The sequence below is a fragment of the Marmota monax genome, unplaced genomic scaffold (genome assembly GCF_021218885.2).
Source record: "Marmota monax isolate L192 unplaced genomic scaffold, Marmota_monax_Labrador192_F-V1.1 WCK01_AAM20220418_F8-fsc01122, whole genome shotgun sequence".
NCBI lineage: Eukaryota > Metazoa > Chordata > Mammalia > Rodentia > Sciuridae > Marmota > Marmota monax.
Window position 1 is genome coordinate 3,102 of NW_026694683.1, and position 24,934 is coordinate 28,035.

Here is a 24,934-nt window from a genome sequence, read left to right on the forward strand (position 1 = left end):
ACTCAGCATCCTGAGGCTGATACTGAAAACCTCTGATCCTTGGTTTCCTCATCTGTAAATCAGAATTTATAATAGTACCAGCCACATCAGGATGCTATAAGATCAAATGAGATGATGTCAAATTATTAATATAAATGAGTATGTTAATGGTTCTGTGTGATACCTAGCATGGAACAGTTTGCAATAAATGTCTGTCAAATGAAAAAGTCAATGAATGTGTTGATAAATGAGCGGGCAAATAAACAAGTGAGATATCTCTGCCCTGGTCTCAAAATACATTTTTTTTTTTTGGAACACCTAACATGCCTAAGACAAGATAAAGAACTGATTTTGTAGCAATCCCTTTAGCTTAATATAAGATCCATCCCTTGGTTCCCACTCAGGTGTGCCTTTGCTTAGCCAACTGAGCCAATGGTCAGAGACCAAAAGGAGTCCACAGGCAAATCAAGACCTGAGAGATGTGGGCTTCCCTGCACTGGGCCCACTGGGCTCACAGAAGAACACTGCTAGGAGAAAATGGGCAGAACTACAGTGACCGGTTCAGAGACTTGCCACACACCTATCAAATTGCCTGCTGACTTCAGAAGTCTGTCAATTCCCTTGACATCTGCATAGAATGCTGCACATTTATGGGTGGAATAGCATGTCTTTCTAGCCACGTAATCAGTTTACTGAGATGAGGGCTACCTGTTTCTTGTGGATCCCAGGTTATGCGTGGCACAGACTGCTTCACAGTCTCTGAATTCTAGAAGGGTGTTAGGAGAAGAATCAGGGAAGAAAGAGCTCAAGGATATGGAGTCTCTAAGAGGGGAGATAACGTGCAGTCAAGGGGGGTGGGAGAACAGCAGGAGGGTACAAAATGGTACTTACAGCTCCTTCTCCTGCTGCAGTTTACAGGCCTCTTGCTGGAGGATTTCCAGCTGCTGCTGAGCATCCTGGAGCTCCCGGGCCGTCCGCTCCAGCTCCCGTGCCAGCTCCTGGTTAGTAAGCTTTAGCTTGGTATTCTCAGCCGTGGTCTCGTGCTTGTCGTTATGCAGGGCTGTGCACTGGCCTTCCAGCTGGAAAGGAACGTGGAAGCAGAGGGAAGTGACAAGCCACCATCATCAGCAAGCCACCTGCCCAGGCCTCTCCTTGCTTTCCTGGGTGGGCAGACAGGGACCATCACTGCCCCCACTCCTTGGTCCCCAGCCTAAATCAGCATTTTCTGCTGTTCACTGACACACAGGCACTCCTGCACTGAGAAAGGAGCTTTTGGAGCACATCTCTTCTCTCCCCTGTCTTCATAAGACCACTAAACATGCCAGCAAGGGGCGTGGACTGCTCCGTTCAAAAGGACCACTAGCAAAGGAAATTCCATAATCCATCTGTGTCTCTCATCCCAAAGTCAGAATAGTCTTGAGATCTAACCTAAATCCCTTTGTCCTCTAAGCTAATTTCTTTTCCTTGGTCTTGACACAGTTAAGTGGCGCTCTTCATAAAACCATCCTTCCCAATTATGAACGCTGAGAGTAAATCTGTTTATTCCATTGTTATCTCTCAGCTAAATAAGTTCAGTTCCTTTAATCTCTGTCAAAAAAAAATCTTTCCAGAAACCCAGGAAACTCTTAGGGAATAACTAAAACTGGTCACATAGATCCCACATTTTCTCACGTCCCTAAAGCAAATAAAAACCCTGTATTTTGATAACTTTGGCTTCGCTCAGCTAGGAATGATGCTTTGCAGGACTTCCAACCCTCTCACCAGAGGAATCGGCCAACCAAGGCGAATATATCAATAAATCCCCTTTAATGAATGTGGCCAGTAAAGGGAGGAGGAAGCAACAACAAGGAATTTTGTGCAACACTGAAAAGGCTCCTGTGTAATCAGGCAAGCATGCAGTAATTAAATTGAGTGGCAATCATTCATTTGAGGAATAAATCTAATTGCTAAGATGTAATGTGTTGTGGTGGGGGAGGCAGAAGAGTAGGAGAAGCAAGGTGCTGCTGTGGACGGGGACTGGCAAGGGGACTAGCAGTTCCTGGAGTGAACATCACCTGGCTGCAGAAAGAACGAAACCCAAGTTCAAAGCTGGGCAGCAGCCACAGTCCCCAGCCTTAGCAGGGGTGGCTTTAAGCTTATTTTAATGTATCGCTAAAAATAGCTCTCTCTATTTGCAGGGAAGCAAATTGTCTGGGTCTTTCCAGGGCTGGATTCCTTCCAGAACCAGGCAAAATGGACAGGAGGCCAGAGGCATCCTAGCCTCTCTCCCCCATAAGCCCTTACTTTGGAAAGCAGGCCACTGAGCCTGAGGCTCTCCTAAGCAATCAGTCTTCCTGGGGCTGTGAGCCAGGTGTCCCCAGCCACAATGACACTGTCCTGAATAGCACACCATCTAGTCTGCCTCCTGGAGGGTCAGGCAGTCAGAGAGGAGTGTCTGTGCCTGCATCCATCCTGCAGGGTGATGGGGGCTATGGAGCCTAAAGAACTTTGCCCAGATGTGTGGGCAGGCAGAGAAGGGACACACTAAACTTTGAAGAGCCTTTTCAAGCCAGAGATGTCCATAGGCATCTTGGAGGGGAGCAAATTGTCTGAAGCCCTTTTCCAAATAAGTTCAAGTTTTGGCATTCTCATGGCCCCTGGGCATGACTACATGAAAATGTCTGTAGTTTCCTCTTGGAATTCTTAGTGATATTTTCAAATTAAACACCTGGCATTGGAGAAGTAAAGGCTTTACCTGGGATCAGCAAGGCTTTCCCTGGGACTTTTAATGCTACCTTGTACATTCATATGGTTCTTCTTGGATTAAATTTAAAAGTTTATAAGTGAATGGCAGGGAAAGCAAGCTAGAGCCAGAGACAAGGGTGGAAGAAAGATCCTGATACTCTGAGGACACTGGCAAAACATACCCTTTTCTGCTTCTGGTTGAGTCTCTCCAGCTCCTGCTCCTTAGCAATTAGCTTCTTTTCCAGCTCCTGACTGCGGGCCTGGAACCTCTCCGTGTCCTGCCAAATAAGGTAGAGGGGATGCACGGGGCACACAGTGCACCTGGGTTGTAGACTTGTCCTTCTACTTGAAACTACTCTTCAGCAGGACAGGCCACCCGCCCCTTTGTACTTTGAGGCCCTTCTACCACATTCCAGGGCTTTGGTGACCTGCCTGCCCTATCAGTAAGGAATCATGAGACAGAGAAAGCACAAGAGCTCAGTGATGCGCTATGTGAAGTATCACCAAGTGTGACCATGTCCCACACCCATGCACCACCACTTTTCCTCTACCCCCCCCCCCAAATTGACCCAGTGTCAATTAGTGGTGGAATACTGGACAGGAAGAATAGGGTCCTCACTGAAATCTTGGGTCTCTCTTTCCTCATCTGTAAATTGTGGGTAGAAGGCGGGGGAGGTAGATGGTCTCAAAAATCCCTTCCAATTTGGAGATTCTTTTCCACATGGGGCACTGCCATTGGGTCACTTAACCTTATCCTCACTCTCTAAACACTTCTTCTTGAGAGTCTGAGTCCTCACTATTTTCCATTGTGAGTGAGTCTCCCAGGCCCTGCTGCTTGTGATATCTCTGCCTCTGAGCTCAGCAACCCCCTCCCCTCCAGCCTTAGATTGGACTTCCCCACTCAGAGATGCTGAGGCCCTAATGATTCAGGTGTAAAGGGAGCTGGCTATGGGATAGAGAGGAAAGTGTGTGGGGATGCCTGACACTCTCAACAGAGCCAGGTCTAGTGGAAGGGCCCTGAGTGGGACCTCAGGAGACTTGGCTTTAGCCCTTGAATCTCCCGATTAAATTGCATCATTCTTCTGGATCATCGTTTCTCTGCTCACGGAGTAAAAACAAAAATGCTCAAGCTACTCTCAGTCTGGAGTTGGAGGTACAAGTGATCAAAAACTAACTTTCATTCTGACTAAACCCAATGGAAAGTGTAGAGCCAGGATCCAAACCTGGTTAAGGGTTGTCCACAATGTCATAAACTGTGATATCACTATCCTCACTCTATGGCCTGGCAGAAGTTCATGTATCTAAATGCTTAATAGCACTACCAAAGACATCATAAGAGTTCCCATGTTCATGGGAATTGAGGTTTCTGGGTATTCGGATTCAAGAAGAGAGAAGGGGACAGCTAAGGGGCATGGTATCATAAGCCAGATCCTAAATGGTCCTAATTTGTTCCTGAATTTTTCCTCTGACCTCTGTCCACTCCCAACCTCCTCGCCAAGGCCCACCATTAGCTTCTGAAATATGCGTTCAGCCTGTAGGCATGGACCAGGTAGAGGGGGCAAAATGCCTGCAGAGCTTGTCCCCTCTATATCTCATGTCATTTGGGATGAAGAGTTGGCTCTTCTATCACAGGGGCTAGGGGAAGTTGCTGTTGCAGAGACTATTTTAGATTTGCTGATGAAAGGGTGTGAGCAGTGCTTACGCACATTCAACAACCGGGGACAGGCAGAGGTTTCCAAGCTCTAAAAGAAAATCAGGGTGGTCCAACACATTGACAAGCCTCCAGGGGCTACGGTTGGAGAACATGGCTGGATTTTTCTGAAAAGCATTCCAATTTCTCTCAGTTTGAATGACATCTGTGATAATAAGTGGAGTAATGGTGTGGATAATTTGAAGCAGCATAAAATTAGAAATTGGTCCAAGGGAAGGGGTTGGGACAACAGCCCAGGCTCAGTGCTGAGAAGCAGTGGAGGCTGTTATTCCACAGCTTTTCTTTTTCTTTTCTTTTTCAGTGCGGTGGATCAAACCCAGGGCCTTGTGCATGCTAGGCAAGCACTCTAGCACTGAGCTGCATCCCCAGCCCTCAGCTTTTCTTTTCTTTTTTTTTAATGAACATATTCCAAAAAGACCTTGCTGAGCTTGGTAAGGGAAAGCTTCACCAGTCTTGACCTCCCAAGATAAACAGCAGGACTTGGTAAGATCCAAGTATGTGTCAGACTAGGAACAAGGGATGTGAGCTTCACATTTTCGCCCATGGTATCTGAGGTTTTTTCCTTGACTATTACATTTTCTAGGTGTCTAAGGGAAAAGAATGAGCAGTCTAATTTCCAAAGGTTGTCCTGTTGGCGCATGGAGTAAAATGGACTGGTGTATTTGAGTGAGTCTGCTACACAGGTTTGGGGCCAGTCAATGTCAAACCCAATCTCCAGGCTACTTCAGCTGCTAAAGTTTGCCCTGTCATCCATCCCTTCACCCATCCATCCATCCATCCACCAGCCCATTCATTCATTGACTCAACAAATATTTGTTGAGTACCTACTATGTTCTAAGCATCACCTAAGAAATGAGGAGACATTAGTAAGTAAAAGATAAAAGATTCCTGCTTTGTGGAGTTTACATGTGAGGGAGATAGACAACAATCAATAAAAATAAACAACTACATTATATGTCATGTTCAAAGGTGACAAATGCCTCGGGGAAAAATAAAACAGAGAAAGTAGCATTACCAACAGGAGTATTGCAATCTTACATTCAGGGGTGGTGAATATGTCAACTTGGCTAAGCCCAGGGAGTGGACACTCACTTTCAGGAGAAACTGCTCCCTCTCGCTTTTGATTTGTTGTTCCATCTCCTCATAGAGATGCTGGATCTCTTCATCATAAGCAGCGATTTTCCTACAGAGGTAGCAAAAGGAGAGTATGATGGGGTCTGCTCCGAGATCCCCTATCCCACAGTGATAATTCCAAGAGCTCAGACACTAGCTCCTTCTGGAGCTGTGGGTGGTGGGGGTGACTGACAGATCAGGTCAGCCATGGCTGCAGGATCAGTCCCTTGGGATCAGCTGACCTAAAAGGTATGCAGACCACCAAGGCCCAGCTGGACCTACTCTGACTGCTGGTAGATGTCATGGGACCTCTCCTCCTTGCATCTCCCAGGCACCACTCTCAGCTGATCCAGATGCTTCTCAGTGAAGCTTCCTTGGACCAATCTTCCCTGTATTCTGCTTTATTTCAAGGCCCCAGCCTTTGCCAAACTCACCATTGCTCCTTCTGCTGATCCCTGTACTTGGGGACAGTATGAAGTTACATTGTGTGGGCTTCTCTCCTGTTCAGTGTCTTGGTTTACCTCATTTCCAGTTTGGATGATTTCTCTACCTGTCTACATCAGCACTATCTGACACTGCTCTGTCAGAAGACTCTCCCTGAAATTGTGTGTGTAAGTTTGTGAGATCCATAATTCTTGTATGATAATGGATTAAAGGCTGGTGATGATAATGCCATGTCCTCGTGCCTACTTTCACTCTTGCCATCCTCTCCCTGCTCTGAAGAGCCCCCAGGACAGAAAGTGAGCGCCTGGGAACTCTGCTTCTACAGAAAAAGACAAAGCTGTGGGGATGAGGTTTGCAGGTCTTCCTCAGGAATGATTTTTTTTGGTTCTCCTTTCTCTCCTAACAATAGGCTCTCCTTCTAATGCTCTTACAAATTAAAACAGGAAGGACCCAACATCACCATTTGGCCTGAAACTAGAAGTTATAATAAGAAGCATCAAAAAATCCAAGTACTTACATTTTTATACCTTTTCTCTGACAAGGAAGTGAATACACCTCTCTTGGGCCTCTACTCCCTGACCTCTCCCCTCCAATCAAGAGAACTCCTGGTTCCATGAACAGGCTGACGTCATAGCTCTTAAGGCCTATTTTGAATGTGTAACACACATGCACAGACACATCCCAAAGTTTGTCATCTGCCATTATAAATGCTAATGATGGCAAGCCCACTCTGCCCCAATCCAAGAGATTTCAATAATTGAGAAAATGGCCCTAGTTCCCAGTTCTAAGAAGTACTGGGAAGATTTCTGAACAAAAAATGATGGCTGTCCACCCTGGGACTTTAATCCAGAGCTAGACCTTCCCTGTGTTCTAGGCTTTATCACAGACCAATTCTGCCCCTTCTTCTCTTATTGCCAGTAGGGGGTACATTTGCACCACATGCTCAGACTCAGAAATGAACATGGTGCCATTTTGACTGGCATTCTTCCAGCTCTTCAGAAAACTTGGTGTGAGTCTCTATAGTCAAGTTCATTCAAAATAGAGCACCAACCTCTGAGTAGCCATTCTTGGCTGTACCCTCAAAACTAGACTTAACATTCAGAAGTTGTACCTCAATGGCCTTTGGGTATGCTCAGCAAAGATGGACGTCCTCCAAGACCTCCATGAACTGAGACCCTGTCTTTATGAATGTGTTTGTTATCCTTGATGTAACAAGTATCTTTTGGCTAAGAGTAAGACACCTCTTCTTGATAAATGACAGGTGTTCAAGATTGTTATATTTGCTTCAGCTAACCCATGACAATTAAAAAGGAAATCCTGGAGGGAAAATAAGAAGAAAAAGCCAATCTATTGAATATACACATTTTAGAGTCAGAAACAGATACAGTTGGAAGAAACTTTTGAAAAGCAAGATGGTTTTCTTTTGGTCCCTGGAACTATCTTCCATGTTTGAAGAAATTCAGATGCTAGGTAGCAAAGGGTATTAAGGAAAATTTTAGCTAGTGATTTCAACTATATAAATATTGGAGAACTAATAAGGTGAGATGAGAGCAACTTAAAAATTGATTTGGCTCTGCTAAAGCAATGCTAATTACAGACATTCATGTAAACTGTTTACCATTTATGCCTAATAACCATGCAGGACATTAATTCTATGATATCATTAAAAGTCTTCTATTAATTTTGCTTGAAGGTTCACTTGATTAAATTGACACTCTCTCTGATCTTCACGTTCACATGCCAGTTTGCTTGTCATGAATTAAATTATTTTACAAACCATTATAAACAAATGGAGGGAAAGCAGATAGAGTCTCTAAATGGTGTCTACTGCCAGCCCTTGCTCAAAAAGCCTCTCTACAGCCAAGGAACCCTGGGATTCTATGTGGGCATTGGTGATCCTGGGCTCAGCCAGACTCAAATGTGGAACCAAGCCTTTGGAAATACCAGTCTCCTGGGAAACTCTGCAGGCTTAAATGACATCATGACAAGCCTGAGTTAGAACATGTCAGTCCCAGGAACATGGAACACGAAGGTGCTACTCCCACCAATTGCGTCACTGAGCCAACTCAGGGGTCAGTCACAAGTCCTGGATCCTAATCTCTGATTTTAGAACTGGCTCATTTCCTCCACGTGACCTTGGGCTAGTGCTCTGACCTCTTGCCATCGAAGGTAGCACCTGCCCTGCATTCCTCCTGACATTGTCAGGATAAACAGTAAAGTGGATGTGCAGTGGTCAGAAACACCGCGTCCTAAATAAACTTACAGGGTTATTTATTCTTGTGATTATTATCATGAGCTGAGGAGGGCAAGGGAACAGTGCTCTCTGAGAGGAAGAAGGTCTTAGTTTCAAGAATAACAGGGTTGCTGAGTTTGGAAAGGCTCAGGGGCAATCAGAAAATGAAGAAAAAGCTCGGTCAATAAAAGCTCTTGTCAGAGCAATGCATTAGAGACGCAAGTTGCGTGTGAGCTGGAACTGCAGAGCGCAAGCCTGTGTCAGCAGGGAGCTCTGCAGGGGCTGTGAAAGCAGCAGTGGTTAGAGACACTCTGAAAGGATCTGCACACCTGGCATGCAGTGTTCCAACCAGGCACGCCACATCCTGCCATCAAAGGAGAGAGAACCATCATGTTTGCTTATTTATATATATCATAGATAATCTCTGTACCACAATTTCTAAAACCACTCATGTTGCCTAATGCATACCAGCACAGACTTTGTAGTCTTCTCCAGGAGGATTGCTCCCATCCTTCTGACCCTCGCCAAACCCTTGTTTGAACTCCTGTTGAGTGTCTTCATTTGATTACCAGATGTTTAATTTTCAGTATTCCCAAATTCTTCAGGTTTCACTTGGGTTCAGACTATCTCTATCAGTCATGTACTCTCAAACCTTCATGTGTGAAAAATGTTAATGTTGGACTCTGCTTAATTAGCAATTTGGGGTACCAGACTCAGAAGTTCAGGGGCCATATTGAGGGAATACCATATTCTAGGGGAATTGAATAATTTCAGGGTTGGGAGTTTTGCAAGGTCCAACCACCTCTCTTTTCCAGTGTTAAAATCCTTGCCACAATCAAGTGTTCACCCAATTTGGTAAGAACACCTCCAGCAATATGGAACTTGCTATCTCTTCATGCACTCCTTTCATCTTTGGAATATTCTGGATCATAGAAATCTGCCTTCTCATGACCTTACCCCTCTTCTGCATAACAGTGCTTCATATGTTTGAGAATAGCATCAAGACTTCAAGGAGCTGCCTTGGGTTCAGGCTAAACTTACTACTTCCTCCAACTGTGTCTCAGATTCTTTTTTTTTTTTTTAAGTCTCTATATCATTGCCTTCGCTCTTCTCTGAATGGGCTCTAATCATCTTTGCTGAGCCATGGAACCCACACTGAATGCCCAGTGCATGAGTCTGATTAGAGCTGGCAATTGTCTCTCTTGTTCTAGATGGCACATTATCTACCCATGCAGCCTAAAATCAAATTGACTTTTCTTGGTAGCATGTCAAAGCTGATGAATGCTTAACCAATTTGTCAACTAAAACCTCTAAATCTTACACCCATGTGACTGTTTTTGTTTTACAGATGGTGATGCTGCATCATATCTCCTCCACGTGTGCTCCTGCTGTTAGCTTTCTGGACATGGAGGATGGTCTCAAATGCATTTCTGCTAGATTTCATGTTCACTAGTGTCTGTCCATTTTTACAGCTTGTCATTATATAAGTGGATCCCAACTGGCCATCCAGTGTGCTCAATGGCCTCCCCAGTTTTGATATTGCAAATTTGGCTTACACTCAGAATGTACACTAAGTAATGTATGGTTTTTATAATTTAATTTATTCAAGAATTATTTAGAAGAGTGTTTTTTTAAATGTACAAACTATTGGTTTCTAGTTTCATAGTCAGAGAATATTCTGGTAAGGTATTTACACTTTGAAATCTATTGACTTTTCTTCTGTAGCTAGAAACAATTAATCAATTTTTTAATAAATTCTGTCAGAAAAATACAAATTCTATTTGTAAGGCATGCAATTCTATATTCATTTCTTAAGCTTACTGTTTTGATGGTTTTAAATTCTTTATATCCTGAGTGTTTTGCCTGGCTAATGTGTCAAATCTGAGATGTTTGTTAAAGTCTTCCAAAGTCTTGTTTTCATCAGATTTTCTTTGTTTTTCTAAAAGTTTCTGCCTATGCATGTTGCTTCTATGTCATTTGGTACATAAAGATTTATATATGTTGCATTTTCTATTTGGATGGGATTTTTTTATTACTATAAAACATTCTCCCTTATTTTCCCTTATCCATACTTTGGTGAAAATATCAAATAAGACAAGGACAACAAACTGTAGAACAGCTATCTGTGCTATCAATTAATAATGCCTGGCATAACTCTCAATCTGTCTTCTATTAGCCATTCTCACCAAATACTCCCTCTAACTCCTGACCCACCCAGTGTCTAATTATCCCAATCTTTGGTATCTGACCCCAGTCATTTTGAATTATATGAGGAGGGGGAGACACAGAAGAGATATTAAGAAAAGGGAGTGAAAGAGACATGTGTTCTCAGTAAGAGAGAAAGTCAAGTGTGCAGAGAAGTAGCCAGAGTTAGCAATAGTCATAGGCACTAATTTCTGTCCTCCTTTGTTTTTTCTCTCCCATGATAGCTGAATAGTTCCTATAGCACCTTCCATAGCAGTTTAGATCAGAACCCTTTGCTGACACAGTTGCTTCAGAGTTCATTAGACCCAGAATTAGAAGACCTGGGTTCAAATCCTGGTTCTGACATTTAAAAGCCTTCTGATCTTGGACAAGATGCATTATCTCAGTAAGCCAAGGTTCTATATATCTAAAAATTCAGATGATAATATCTGCTTTAGAAAGAATTTGTGAAAATTAAGGAAGATAATGAATATGGAAGTGTCCAGCCCAATAGGTAATAAAATACACTTAACAAATTCTAATTAAATAAGTTCTCTGATTCTCAAAGGCCTCTTGACCCCATTTGGAAATCTCTATTACTCATCTGTTACTAGATGTCAACCCAAGGAGAAAATATAAACTGGAGATAATCCTGCATTAGCTTGGCACACATGACATGAAGAAATGTGTGCAGGAGTGGTGTGGCATCAGCAGACAGAAGACACAGGGGTGGAAAACCCAAGGTCAAGGAGACTGAAAATGGAAAGAAGAGATTGATAAATCACCACCTAAAATGTTGATTAACTCCTCCTTAAAGTATCACTCAATAAGACAGTGCAGACTTAAGTCACGGTGCCTGCACACCAGGCATCTAGCATCTTGGAACACCAAGTCCAGTGCAACAGGGAGGGAAGGGATGGGCAGAAGTCACACACCATCAAGACAGGTGCTTGCCTGGGTTCTGGCTGACAGTAATCCCGTGACCTCCGAACCTGGCTGGAAGGAAGTGGAGAGATCCCCCTGCTCTGATGGTAGGGAGGATGGTGGGGTTCTTAGCGAAAAAGTTAAGAAATGCTGAGTCCAGAAAAAAGAGATTTTCAACAGGTGAGAGAAAGGAATAACAGTTTTATACTGACAATGTCACAAGGAGTGACAGATCTGAAACTAGGGCAGAATCCTGGGTCCAATTCAGAGGATAAAATGTCACCTGGGAATGTCAAGCACTTGTAAACGTTCATCTCTATAGGCTGACCATGAGTGTGTGGGGGGCAGGGGGGTTACTGGGGAGCTGAGGAGGGAATGCGTGAGAAGGAAGTAGGGATGGAGAAATCATGATTCCATAATGTAAATAAAAGGCTTAGATTCTGAGAGGCCTTTAAAGATCATTTGCAAAGAACTGGAAGGTGAGATGCAGTTAGCAATAGCTTACCTTGCCAGCCTCCCACAGGAACTGTGAAAATTAATTAACTTTCACAAAGTGTTTTGCACACTGAGGATTATTAGTACTCAACACCACCAGGGCTCCAGCTCCTGCAATGGGCCAAGGCCTTCCTGCTACAGAATACTGGTTGGTCAAAATATTTTGTTCCTGTTTCTTTTCTCCTTTGCCTTCACTTATGAATAAAATCTGTTGGGAGTTCAGAAGGTCTCAGGAAGTTATCCAGTCCTCTCCTGGGTTCTAGGTAATTCCAAAGCAAGCTAATACAAAGAGCCATGCAGTTGAGGCCTTCCCAGGTCTGAGAACCCTATAGAATAGAAGGGCCACCTGCTGTATATCATTCCAAGAAAAAATTAATTATTTCCTTCCTAAATAAATGGGGTAACCTTGATCTCAGAAGGAAGAGGTGGCTTTCTCTACACATTTCAGGAGCTTGAACCCAAGGCAGAGTTTCAGATGTGGCCTCTGGCCTTGGACGGCTGTAATTCTAATGTCATGTGTCTCTTTGGGGGTGGGCAGTTGTTTGATCAGTGTGGTTCCTGGTTTGTAAAGATTGGCAAGAGACAAATGCAAAGGCAGGGGGATCCATTCCTCTCCATTATAGATGGTGAGCTTCTAAAGCTCATATATCTCCAACACCCCCCCCCCCTTTTTTTCTTTTTTGCATGTGAAGGAGGGTAAAACAGTGAAGTGATCAAATCACCAAGGGCCAGAGCAGGGAGAACACCCAGGTCTTGACTCCAGGTCCCATGATTCCATGTTCCACAATTCCATCCATAGCATCCCAGTGTTTTCCTAAGCGTCCAAAGGTATAAAACTGACAACTCCATACATTTGCATTTAGGATTGTCAGTGTCCCAAATTCCATCTGGAATCTGTCAGTTGGAGAATGAGCCTGAACAGAGCAAGGCACGTGGCTGACCAAGTGCACTGCCTGGGATGAAGAGGGGCAAGATCATGCCAGCCACAGAACAGAGTGAGGACCCTGGGCTGTGGAACTCTCAAAGAGAAAGTGGAAGCAGATCTGCCTCAGCCAGCTTTGGGATGAGGATGGCAAGTAGGGACTCGGCCTCACCACTGCCCCCTGCTGCCTTCTTCAGGAAGCTTCAGTCTATAGACAGTGAACAGAGAAATCCTGTTTTTAGGATTTTTGCATTCCTCTGAAAGCAATCTATGACTCTGTATCGCTTATCTGTTTTTCTCTGTCCCTCTCTCTCTATCACACACACACACACACACACACACACACACACACACTACAGATGAATGAAAGGAAACCACAGAGTTTGTAGAAAATTCTGCAAAGGCTGTGAAGTTGCCAATTGGATTTTCAAGATGGATGGTTTTTTCCTAATTAGATTCTGCTGTCTGATATAAACTAACTTTGCGGCTTTCTCCCATCCTATAAAGCAAACCATTTTTCATTAGTCAGGTTTACAAATCATGCCCGTGGTGTGCACAGAGCACAAACAGCCCTCACCCTTCAATTTGTTCACAGGGCCTTGTTCACAGTGTACTTCTGCCTTGGATAATAATATGCCCATAAAATGCATGTGTTGGATTAAGTCATCACCTCATTGAGAGTCCTCGTCAAGAACTCTTTATCTTTATCCTATAAACAGGACTAAAATGACAGATTGGAAGAGCACCCCAGGGTGTACCTTCTGCAGGCTGATACCTCTGGAAGAACAGGCCAGAGCAGTATGTCCTGAAGCATGGTCTGCAGCCTGTCTGATTAGAATCACCTTGGATGTCACTATGATACTCATTCCTGGGCCTACTTCCTGACACATGCAGATTTAGACTCCCCAGGGAAGGGCCTCAGAATCAACCTTTTAAAATAAAAGTGTCCTCAGGTAATTCCAAAGCAAGCTAATACACAAAAGCCATGCAGGTGAGGCCTTGCACAGGTCTGAGAACCCTACAGAATAAAAGGGCCATCTGCTGTATATACGATGCTTAATTGGCTGCTCTATCTGGAGGCAAGACCAAGGACATGGTGACATCCCTCCCTGAAAATATTCTCACATCCCCAGAGCTCCACACCACAGAATACCAATTCTTAGAGGCTGGGGTGCCAGCTATTATAGTTCAGCTGCCTGTCAGGCTGCAGGACATATTTCTTCCTTGTCTGTCACCCTCCTGGAGCCTAGGGAAATAACTCTAGATAGAAAGTGCCTGGACAGTGGCTGAGAAGGGCTGCAATTTAAGGGTCTCTGAGCTTCCAAGAGACTGTCTGTGGCCTGATTCAGCTGGACCAGATAAGACTGGGCAGATGAAGCACTGATTCCAAGGAGGGAACAGGAGTTATTGCCAAGTTCATTGAGGCCAAGCATGACCTTCCAATGACAGGAAACAGGCAGTCAGTGTGGTATCCCCAGGCCACTAAGCTACGGAAGATTGAGCCTGAGCAAGGCTGACAGTTCAGCCTGTGGCTGGCCTTTGATCTAGAAAGCACTTTCCTTCAGAGAGCTCAAAGCACTCCCCAGACACAGTGTAATTTATCCTTACCTCAATGTTTTAAAAATGCAGACTTTAAACTCCCACGGAAGACAAGTAAATTGGGACCCCTTGGGGTGGGACCCCAGAATCCCTAAGTGATTCTGGCAAAGATCTGAAACTTTTGATGTTCCACATAGCAGCATTCTATGTACCCTAGAGATTTTAAGCTTTTTTTTTTTTTTTTCCAGAAAAGGTAAATGTAAATCATGCTTTCCATGACAAAGACCTTCCTAATTGTGATGGCTGGAAGTTCTTCCTTAAGTCTAAACTCCCCATAGCCATCATACTAAAATGTACAGTTCTCTGAATTTCTGCACTGGGAATTCAGTTGTAATAGCTGGAAAAGGTCTTAGTCCCCAAGTTTAGTGGAGACACTAGTCTTCAGTCCCCAGTTTTGCATTAGACTTTGTTCTCTACCTTACCCCATGGGCCTGTAGCTACTTCCAAGTGGACATGCATCAGAGCCAAACACCACACCTGGATTCTGACACAAATCTGAGATTTCCACAACCACATGCATCAGAGCCAAACACCATACCTGGATTCTGACACAAATCTGAGATTTCCACAACCACTGCCCTAAAAGACAAGGGAGTGGGAGATTAGATGTTCTCATACTTGTCTCCTCCTCTTATTTTCAATATGCAGTGAAAAATCTCCAGTAATAAGGTGAGGTGAGTTCTGGTTATTTCTGACCATGCGCCAGTCAGCACGCTCTGAGGTTGGGTCTCTGACACCTGCTGTCAGGAGCTTTCCTAAGCACATACAAGACCATCAGGAAGCCCATAAAAGCAGCACCACTTACAATTAAGAGGAAAAACTCTGAAGGGGGAATGAGGCTGTCAGTCGCTGCTTACCCACTGAAAAGGGCAGATGCACTCCTGGGCCTTCACTCCTGGCTCCTTGGCACTTAAAGGCGTGAGAGCTGTTCTTCCCTGCTCTCCTGCCCTGGCTCCAGGCGTGTTAGCTATTCAGAGCAAGGTACGACCTTCCCCACCCACTCACTCTCAAACAGTCTTCAAGGTCTCAGAAACCAGATGTGTCATTAAAGCCTGACACCTTCAAGAACAAACAACCTAAAGGATGACACTGTTGAGGAGTCACGGAAGCAGCACGTCGCCAGGACACTTAACTTGTTACTCGAATGATTTGTGTTTTCAACACTCCCCACCGATGTGTTCTCTAGCAGCTACAGCAACTCTTCTCACAGAGCAAAGATGTGGATGCATGAAGCAGGGTCAATATGAGAGACAGAACTTTGGCACCAGGAGAATTAATGACTCCCTCTCCCTCAAGGCTGAAGTGCTGGCCCCAGAAAAGAAAAACACCTTTTGAAAAGCACTTAAACCCAATTAACAAAACTCTAGCCCACCCCTCCCACCCTTTCTACTTGGATAAAATTATCTCTCTCCTTTGTCCTTTGGCCAGCTTGACATTCTCTGAGTCAGTCTCTCCCTGCTTGAGCAAGAGATCCCAATAAAGAGTTTGTTCCTGTTATATCTATGCCTTTATCTGGTTCTTTTAATGGAGAGCACAAGAATCTACTGGAGCCTTAACACAATTACCCCAACAGCTTCTCCATTCCTCCTGGGACCTGCGAGCGACTGTAAGGAGGAGTGGACTTTTTTACTCACTGAAGCAACACTGTACCCCTGAGGGTTATGGCCCAGCCTGGGGATCTGGGGTCAGGGAATGTACCTCCTGCATACCTGGGGGAAGGCCAGACTTCCCAAGAAGTCAGTCTCATTTTCTCTGTGCCCCATGAGAAGAAAAAACAAAGTGTGTGGTTTGCAAAAAGAGAGGCAGCAGAGGCTCTCGTCGCCAAGTAATGTTTCCATGTGGGAACTTTCTGGTCAGCTTTGTGCAGAATTTGGTATAAGCTCTGCCTAGTTAGTGTGATCATGAACTCTTCAAGGGTAAGGACTCTGGGCTCTATCTGCCTACCTCAGAGCCTGGCACAGTGTAAGCGCTTATTAAATGCCAAGTACTGATAACATGTGAATCAGATTGCATTCCCCTCTGACTCCAGCCCTGGGAGGGACACACAGCAGCTATGACTTACATTCATCTCCATCATCTATGGCACCTTCCAGATGGAGTTAAATGTCAGACCTGTGCTGAAAAGCAAAGGTAAGCCTGTGGCAGAGCCTGCGAGACATTCTGACAGCTCACTGGGATGGCTGTTGCTGGGACTCCGCTGGACTCCCATCCTGAATCAGGCCTTTCCCAGCACTTCCTCCCACTTCCTTCTCTAAAGCCTGGACTTGCCCCTCCCCCAAACCAGTCCAAACCATCAAACTCACTTTCTAAAACATGTCTCAGAATCACTTAACCTCACCCTGGGTTATCTGCAAAGAATCCCATTTAAATATTTTATACTCCATTGAGATGTCCTGGTTTCTTGTTTGACTTGTTGTAACAGTGGTGGCCCTTTGGGCATTGTCCTAGACAGGGTTGTCTCCCTTCCCTTTGCCTGGCATTCTAAATTCTAAAGAAAAGTCACACTTGAGTGACATCTCTGTCAAATGTTAAACAATCTTTCTTCCAGATGTACAGAGCCCAGAACATCTGGGGCCTTCAGAGAACACCAGAATGGGCAACACTCCTCCTTATTCTTGAATTCTGCGCATTAACTAACACAAAACATATAAATTGATGCAATATTTAGCTTGCAGAAATGCAATATGTTTGTAAATAGTTCCAGGGGGCGAAGGTCTCTTGTAGTGTGGTCAGATGGGGGGAAGAAAGAGACACAAACCCTGGATGATCAGGACCCTGGGCAGCAGGAATCTTGCTTGTCCTTTGTCCCCTGCTTTAACTTTGTCCCCTGATCCTCCTTTCCTTCCTTATAAAAGCCCTTGGTGACCCCTGAATTCCCTGAGAAGGGGCTCTGAGGCAATAGCTCCCCCATTGTTCAAGATGCTGGACCTTGAATAAAACTGATCTCCTTCCCACCAACACTCATCTCCAGAGTACTGGCTTTCCAGCAGCGAGCAGTTGGACCTGGGTCTAGTACCATTCTGAGCTGCAGAAGTTATAGATCATCTGGTACTTTAGAGATGGTCTGGTCTACCAGCAATGTGGGACAGACCTTATTTTTTTTAATTGAATAAAAAAGACTCTAATATAAAAACCTCAGTGTCACATGTAATAAGGGTGAGTACAATTTCATAGAACTTTGGTTTCAGCTACACCTACATAGGAGTGTATGAGGATTGCAAAGTGAAATGTATCTCTTCTAGTGAGTCACCATCTCAAAGAGTCTGAAAAACACCAATCTCCTTCACCCATGTTGCCAACAAGGAAATTAATGCACAGACAGGTAAAGCATGTTGCCTGAGGCCACCAAGCTGGTGGTTTAGGAAGAGCTCCAGGTCCTCCTCCTTCCTAGATCAGTGCTCTGCTCACTACTACCTGCAATTCTTTGGTTCTGTGCCAGAGAATACCTCCAGAATAAGGCTGTCAGAGACCCCAGTGAGTCCCCAGTCTTGCCAGAGCAGGACTTGATCAGCTGACCTCAGGCAGGGGTAGCTGGCATGGAGGGACTGGAAGCTTTGGCTGAGATGGTTTTGTACACACTGCCAAAAGTGGCCTTGACTTTCATCTCAAGAACTTTTAAAGCAATTACTAAATTAGGGCAAAAGCACTTACAGAGGCCACTTGAAGATGGATGTCAGGGCTAAGAGGCTCTCCAGCGTGTCAGTGGCATTTGTCTCTATCTGCAGGAGAGCAGGCCAGCAGAGGAGGCCTGCAATGAGATTCTAGGCTGCGATCTGGGTAATTGCTCACCCATTCAGACTCAGTTGCTCTCTCTAGGTACACAAAGAGTACCCCCCTCTGGAAGGGCTGCCTGACTTTGCAGTGGCTCCTCCAGGTCAGAGGGAATGGGGTGAGGTGGGGTAGAAACTGATCCAGCTCCCTCAGTTTATAGATTAGAAAACTGAGGTTCAGAGCGGCCAAGAGACTTGAGCAAGATCACAGAGCTAGCGGGTTGCTTTGCCATACCTGATTCAGATCTTCTGATTTCCAGCCCCCCCATATCTCAAATCTACACACAAAGCACCTGGATATCTTGTTACAATGCAGATTCAGTGTGGCTGGGGTGAAGCCCAACATTCTGTGCATCCCTAAGGTATTTCAAGTGATGCCCAATGCTGCTGGTCCATGTACCACACTTGGTTTAGCCAGCCTCGACACCATGTTGTCTAGAAGGATAAAAGCTCCTTTGAACTTCACCTCTGATTATATCAAGGCCCAAACTCCCTGCTTCAGGCAGACAAATCCTCTAATACTGACAAAGATACTAATTTAAGACAATAATTATTCTTTTGACATGCATCAATTACTGGTATGCAAGCGCTGTTCCAAATACTCACACATATGATCACATTTAATGCTTACAACTCTGACCATCCCTATCTGACAGATAAGGAAACTGAGATTCAGAGAGGTTAAGTAACTTGGCCTAAATTGCACAGCTAGTAAGTGGCAGAACCAAGATTCTCTCTCAAGTCTGTCTGATACCATGGTTTAATGATGTAAAAGTTACATACAAGTGCCTCCCTCAGATCTTCCCTTCTCTGAGCCTTGGCCACCTCTCCCCAGGATTCTCTTAACAGTCCTCTAGCCATTGTGCATCCTTTAGCACTACAGGCCTCAACTCCCCCAGAATGTGGACTCTTTCCCCCCCAGATTTGTATCTATCCCAGTGAGCTATTTTGGGAGTTATGTGGGGAAGGCCCAGGATGAAAAAGAGCTGGGGCTCAGGGTGATAGGTAGATGGAAGCTTATGGTGATCTATTCTTTTTTGATCGGTTGTGCTTCTTTTAGGGCTATTTCAGCATAGACTCTAAAATCCCTCCACACAGGAGCAAACTTTGTAGGGAGGGATCTGCACAGTGGGCAGGTGGTCTGCAGCTTCACATAGCTGTGGACTTGTTGGGGATAGATTCCTACAGAATACGAGCAAACCCTTGGAGCAGGACAGGGGTGTGAGGCAGAGGCATGGGGTGGTACTGTCCTGTTGGCATACATCCAACCTCTGCCCAAACGCAGCCCTGGGTTTCAGTTTCACCTTCAGGGTTTCAAACCACCCTTAGTTATACCACATTCAATCCCATGCTTCCCAAATGTGAGTTTACTGTGTTGAACGTCTACAGTGATTGAATAAACACAGTGCCCGTGACCACATGTCAGTTCTCATGATGGACCTCATGCCCCTGTCTCCTGTCTCCTGGAGAAGCCGTGGAGGCAGAGAGAGGAGCGAGGACAGGGGAGAAGTCAGGAGAGGCAAATTCATTAGGCCACCATATAGATGTGCTGCCTCTACAGAGGGAGGGCCAATTCAGAGTCGGGAGGGGCCCAGAATGCCAGATAGGCCATCTGGCTCTATCACTTAGAAACTGCATTCTGGGGCATGTTACTTAACATTTCTGTGTCTCAAAGTCCTCATCTGTAAAATGTGGATACCAGTAGATGGTCCCTAGCTCAAAAGGGTTGTGAGATTCGGAGTGTATGGTTAGCACTAAGTAAATATGAGCAAGGGCTTAAAAGTAGATATGTGATAGAAGACACCCCTACTCCACCCAGACAGTGATAAGGAGGCATCACACAGGGTTCCATGGAAAACTGAAAGTGCTCTTTATGTTTATGGTTTCTACACACAGGCACAGAGAGCACAGAGAGTGGTTGAGACTGGGTACCCACCTTTTTAGGGCGCGTTCCAGTTCAATCTTCTCCTCATGGGCTTCTTGGAGTTGGGAGATGATTCTGGTTAGAAAATCTTCAAAGTTGGACAGCAAGTGAGGTTCGTCCTTCTTCAGCTGCAGCCAGAGTTGCTTCACGTCGTCTTCGCTGCAAAAGAAGGAAGGACGTTAAGGTGGGAGTGGAGAAATGAGGCTCTGCAGGAAACGCAGTGGTTCCCAGAAAGGAAGTGGACAGCTGGAGATGACATCACCATCATCATCATAAAAATGAGAGTAAGAGAGCTGCTCCAGAGGCTGAGGCAGGAAGATTGCAAGTTCAAAGCCACCCTCAGCAATTTAGCAAGGCTCCAAGCAACTAAGCGAGACCCTGCTCAAAATAAAAAAAATATAAAGGGCTAGGGCTGTGGCTCGGTGGTTAAGCACCCCTGAGTTCAATCTCTGGTACCAAAAATTCAAATAAAATAAAATAAAACAGTAAAAGAACTAGGGAGTAAAGTTGATACAATTACGCTATGTGCAAGTATGATCATATTACAATGCATTCCAGTTTTATATCCAACTATAGTGCACCAATTAAAAATAAATGAATGATAGTAGCTAACATTTATTGAGTGCTTGCTGTATGCAAGGTGCTTTTTGCACATCGGCTCATGTTATCCTCATGGGAAGCCTGGGAAGCAGAGGCTGCCGTCATTCCCATTTATAGATGCGGAAACAGAGAGAGGTGCAGTGTGCTGTGATCACTGTCATAGACAATGGAGTCGGGGACATGCTCTGGGTGGACATGACTCCAGTGATGGGCTCCTTTCCTACCTCGCTCTGTTGCTTCCACTCTCTGTGTCTGCCACAGTGGGCTAGAGGTGTGAGCACAGGCAGCAATGTACTCACAGCACCTCAAAATGCCAGGGAGAAGTGAGGTGGCTGGGAGCCAGTGAAGGTGGGGAAAACCGCTCGGGAGCTAAAGGAACAAGCTTGTCACTTCCAGGAAGAATGGCCTTCACCACTGAGAGGTAAAGACATACCATCTGATGGATGGTAGAATGCAATTGTCACTGTGGGGAAGGGAAGAGAATAGGCAGCACCCCCTGGGGCACTGTGGCATGTGAGTGACTGTCAGGCGAATGAAAGGGAAGGAGAAGTCTGAAGGATGTGGACGCACAGAGGGAAAGACAAGTGGACGGCTGGGAGACGTGGAGGCAGTCAGAGAGATGAGACGCAGAGTGACAGGCCCAGAAGCACCCTCTAGAAATGGGCATGATAGAGCCTGAGCCCACCCAGCACAGCAGCAAAGACTTGTGGGGCCACACTGATCATCAAAGGGAGGACGAGGAGAGGAGCCACATTCCTGGGCCCTGCTCTCACCCTCTGGACTAAAAAAATCTATGGCCGATGATTGAAATAAGGCAAACATAAATCTGATTTGCCCCCCACTGAGTTACAAAACCAATATGATTCTAGGGCAGCTATGACTATGTCCCTTCAGGACAAAGAATAAAATCCTTTGGGCCTATGTAACAAGCACTATGTTTTAGAAACTCTCCTCAGAAGTGATATTTCGATTGGGCCATGTTAGAAATGTTCTTGGGGAACAGGTATAATTCTCTGCACCCAGCAGAGAAGAGGCCCTCTGAGAAATAAACCCACCTCTGGTTAGTGTCTGTTCATCTCTCTGCTCCCTTCCTCCCTCCATCCCATGCTTTTTCACTACCATCATTTCTTGCTTCCGTTCCATCCAAACATCTGCCTGCTTACTGAGACCATCCATCCATCCAGCCAGCCATCATGCATGCACCCATCCACCCACCCACCCATCTATCCGTGCACTCATCCATCCAACAGGGGTGTGTGGCAGAGGCATGGGGTGGTGCTGTCCTGTTGGCATACACCCAACCTCTGCCCAAACCCAGCCCTGGGTTTCAGCTTCACCTTCAGGGTTACAAACTACCCTTAGTTATACCACATTCAATCTCATGCTTGAATATTTATCATCTATTACAAACCTGGCTCTGTACCAGATGATATGAAGGAGTCCAGGAGACAAGAGGAGGGGAGGTAAGGAGTCTCTCTGCTTCCCCGAATTCCATTTTCTCCACACAAACCATGTCGTGGGTGTCTACTTCGTTGTATAGGCAAAATGTAGATGGCACAAAGGATTTAGAGACAAAGGGTCTCAGAGAGACACCCTGATGACCTTCCATCCTTGTGGAAGATTGAACCCCACTGGGGTATGAATGATTGTGAGCTTCCAAATTTCATATGTTGACATCCTAACCCTAAGTGATGTTATTAGAAGGTGAGGTTTTGTGGAGGTGATTAGATCACATAGGCAGAATCCTCATGAATAAGATTAGTGCCCTAATGAAAGGGGCCTGAGTTTATTTCTTTTTCACCATGGGAGGACATAGGGAGAAGACAGCTATCTATGAACCAGGAAAAGGTATCTTACCAGATATCAAATCTGTTGGCACCTTGATTTTGGACTCCCTAGTCTCCAGAACTATGAGAAAATCAACCTCTGTTATTCAGAAGGCACCCATCTATGGGTGTTTGTTAATAGCAGCCTAAACAGATTAGGCCCCCCTTTCATGAAGTACAAGCATTATGAAATGAAGGTCCACCTTGCTAGCCTAGGTCATCTGTTCACATCTTCCACGTTCCTATGGAGCCTGGGAGAGCAGCCAACTGGACTAAAAATGCCAATGAGATTTGCAGACCCACTGGCCACTCTTCCAGTGGTCTTTGAAATTCTTATTAATGGCCATACCATATTTTCTGACTTTTGAGGAAAAATAAGCCAAAGCCCACAAATCACTGGGCCAATCAGACTGCCAAGGAAATTGGGGCACCTCTGGACACACTGAGGCTGCCCTTATGGAGGGATATAGGCCTGCAGACCAGAAGGGTCCTGGGAGATGAATAAATCTCTCTCTCTGCTTCCAGGACAACACAGAAACCATGATGCCTTTGGATATCCAAGCAGAACTTTTGGATACCTTTGAAGTCTTCACAGCCTCCTCTTCTTCCTCTCTGGGGTCTCTCAGTCACGATCATTTCTGTCATGCTGCAGCACTTCCCTCAAATTCAGTGAGGATGGATTTTGCTGGTCAGCACCAATTTTTCACAGACTACTCTTGAAACTTTCCCAGTGCCTTCTCTCCTCTGGAATATCTCGTTTTAGCTCACTTCTGCTCAGGCCTGTGGCATAGGTCCCTAGAGTAACATCAGGTGAATTCTGACGTGACAGTCCCTCTAGGAAAGCAGCTGCCCTGGAAGTGAAGAGCAGGTGGGGAGGCCCCTTTCTTTCATGACAGTGCCTTGGCCTAGCTCACCTGCACTGCGCTCTCCTTCCCCTCCTCCAGGAGGAGGCTTCACAGGGTCCCTGGCTGTGGCCTCTGTGCTCTGGTCTCTTGTCTCAGGGGAACCTGAATTAGATGTTTGACTAGTGAGCTTCCCCACAACCACCTGTGCCCTGACACTCCCCCTGCCCCCTCCATCTTCCACTGGCCTAGCCCCTGGCAGCCACTTCTGGGCTGCTGTTCCTGCCCCTGCTGCTGCTGTCAAGTTTTACTTCCTGTCCAGGGCTTCCTAGGAGGCTCCCTCCTAGGCCAATGCTGTTCCCCTCCCACCTGGCACACCTTAGCCATCCTTTCTCACCTCCGACACAGTCCACCAAACTGTTCACAAAAAATTTCAGAGCTCTGGCCTATGTAGTATGTGCAGGGCCCTTATCTCTTGCTCCCTTTTCTACCATGGTCCCTTTTCTTCCCAAGCTCTGGAAATAGCAGCTCTAATCATTAGGCTTTTCCCAGCCTGCAGGAAACCCACCCAACCCCAGACCTAGAAGCCAAAAATGGAAGGGATAAAGGCCACAGGGAAAGGGCCATGGTGTTTACATGATCTTCAGGCCCACTCTTTGGTTTCTCTCAGCTGCATCACACATTTTATTATTTTATCTTATCATATTGTGTCTTATTTTATCATATTTTTATTTTACTTTTAATGTCAGGGCTTAAGTCCATGTGTTTCCTCATTCAAAATTACTTTGTAGAATACAAATAAAAATTAGGGTATTGTATTATTTGAAGTTCCAACCCTCTAATTTTTTTCAGTTGAGCTGATGATGATCCAGATGGTGGACTAATGAAACTGGTTAATTTCCCACCTGGTCTTCCTGACAAAATTTGATTTGCTCAGGGATACAGCATGCAGAGGCCTCCCTGTGAGAGGCCTTTGCCAGGCACTCACCCAGCCAGTGGCTGAAGTGCACCGTAGACCTGGAGACCCAGGGTTGGCTCCATTGCAGGTAGGAATACTGGTGAGCTGACGTCAACAGGAAGCATTAGAGAAGAGTCAGAGTGAACCCTAAGGCCTGGCCTGGACCTCTGATGTGGGAGCACCCCTTGGAGGATGAGGCAGACCTAAGATTTGTGATGATAATGTTCAGCAGGAAGGGAAAAGTGGAGAGGGCAGGAGAGAAGGAGAATAGGAATATTTGCCAAATTTTAAAAAATATAATGTAGAGACAGATCTGACTGGCAAAGGGCAGGATGTAAGAAGCAGGGAGCCTCGCTGGTCAACCATGGGGACTGTCACTGCAGGCTTAGCAAATATGAATTATTATTGAGCAGATGAACAAATTCCTCCTAGGCTGGGCTCCATCCCAGGTTGCCATTCCCACTTACTCTTCCAAAACTTTTTGGGCTCCTAGTTTGTCCATCAACCTCTGGAACTGATCAGCTTCCTCATCTTGGTCCATGTTGCCCAAATCTTCATCCCCTCGGAACTGGTACACCTTCTCCTCTTGGAGCCGGGCCACCTGTTCACCTGCATCCTCCTGACCTGGATTATTCTGGCTGAAGAAGAAGTGACCTGGGGGTACAGGGCACAAGCATCTCAATTAG

The 24,934-nt window shown here is 45.4% G+C and overlaps 1 protein-coding gene across 3 annotated transcripts in view; it reads right to left on the reverse strand.

Annotated features, from left to right (window-relative positions):
• Window positions 1-850: 850 nt before the first annotated feature.
• Window positions 851-24,934, reverse strand: part of LOC124078557 (EF-hand calcium-binding domain-containing protein 4B-like) — a 73,712-nt gene continuing 49,628 nt past the window's right edge. For all 3 annotated transcript variants that reach the window (XM_058572368.1, XM_046423399.2, XM_058572369.1), the window contains exons 5-9: window positions 24,716-24,902; window positions 20,035-20,181; window positions 5,507-5,597; window positions 2,886-2,981; window positions 851-1,058 (exon numbers count right to left, since the gene is read on the reverse strand). In XM_058572368.1, the coding sequence (XP_058428351.1) occupies window positions 867-1,058; window positions 2,886-2,981; window positions 5,507-5,597; window positions 20,035-20,181; window positions 24,716-24,902 (713 nt within the window). In that variant the 3' untranslated portion in view covers window positions 851-866. The remainder of the gene's footprint in view (window positions 1,059-2,885; window positions 2,982-5,506; window positions 5,598-20,034; window positions 20,182-24,715; window positions 24,903-24,934) is intronic.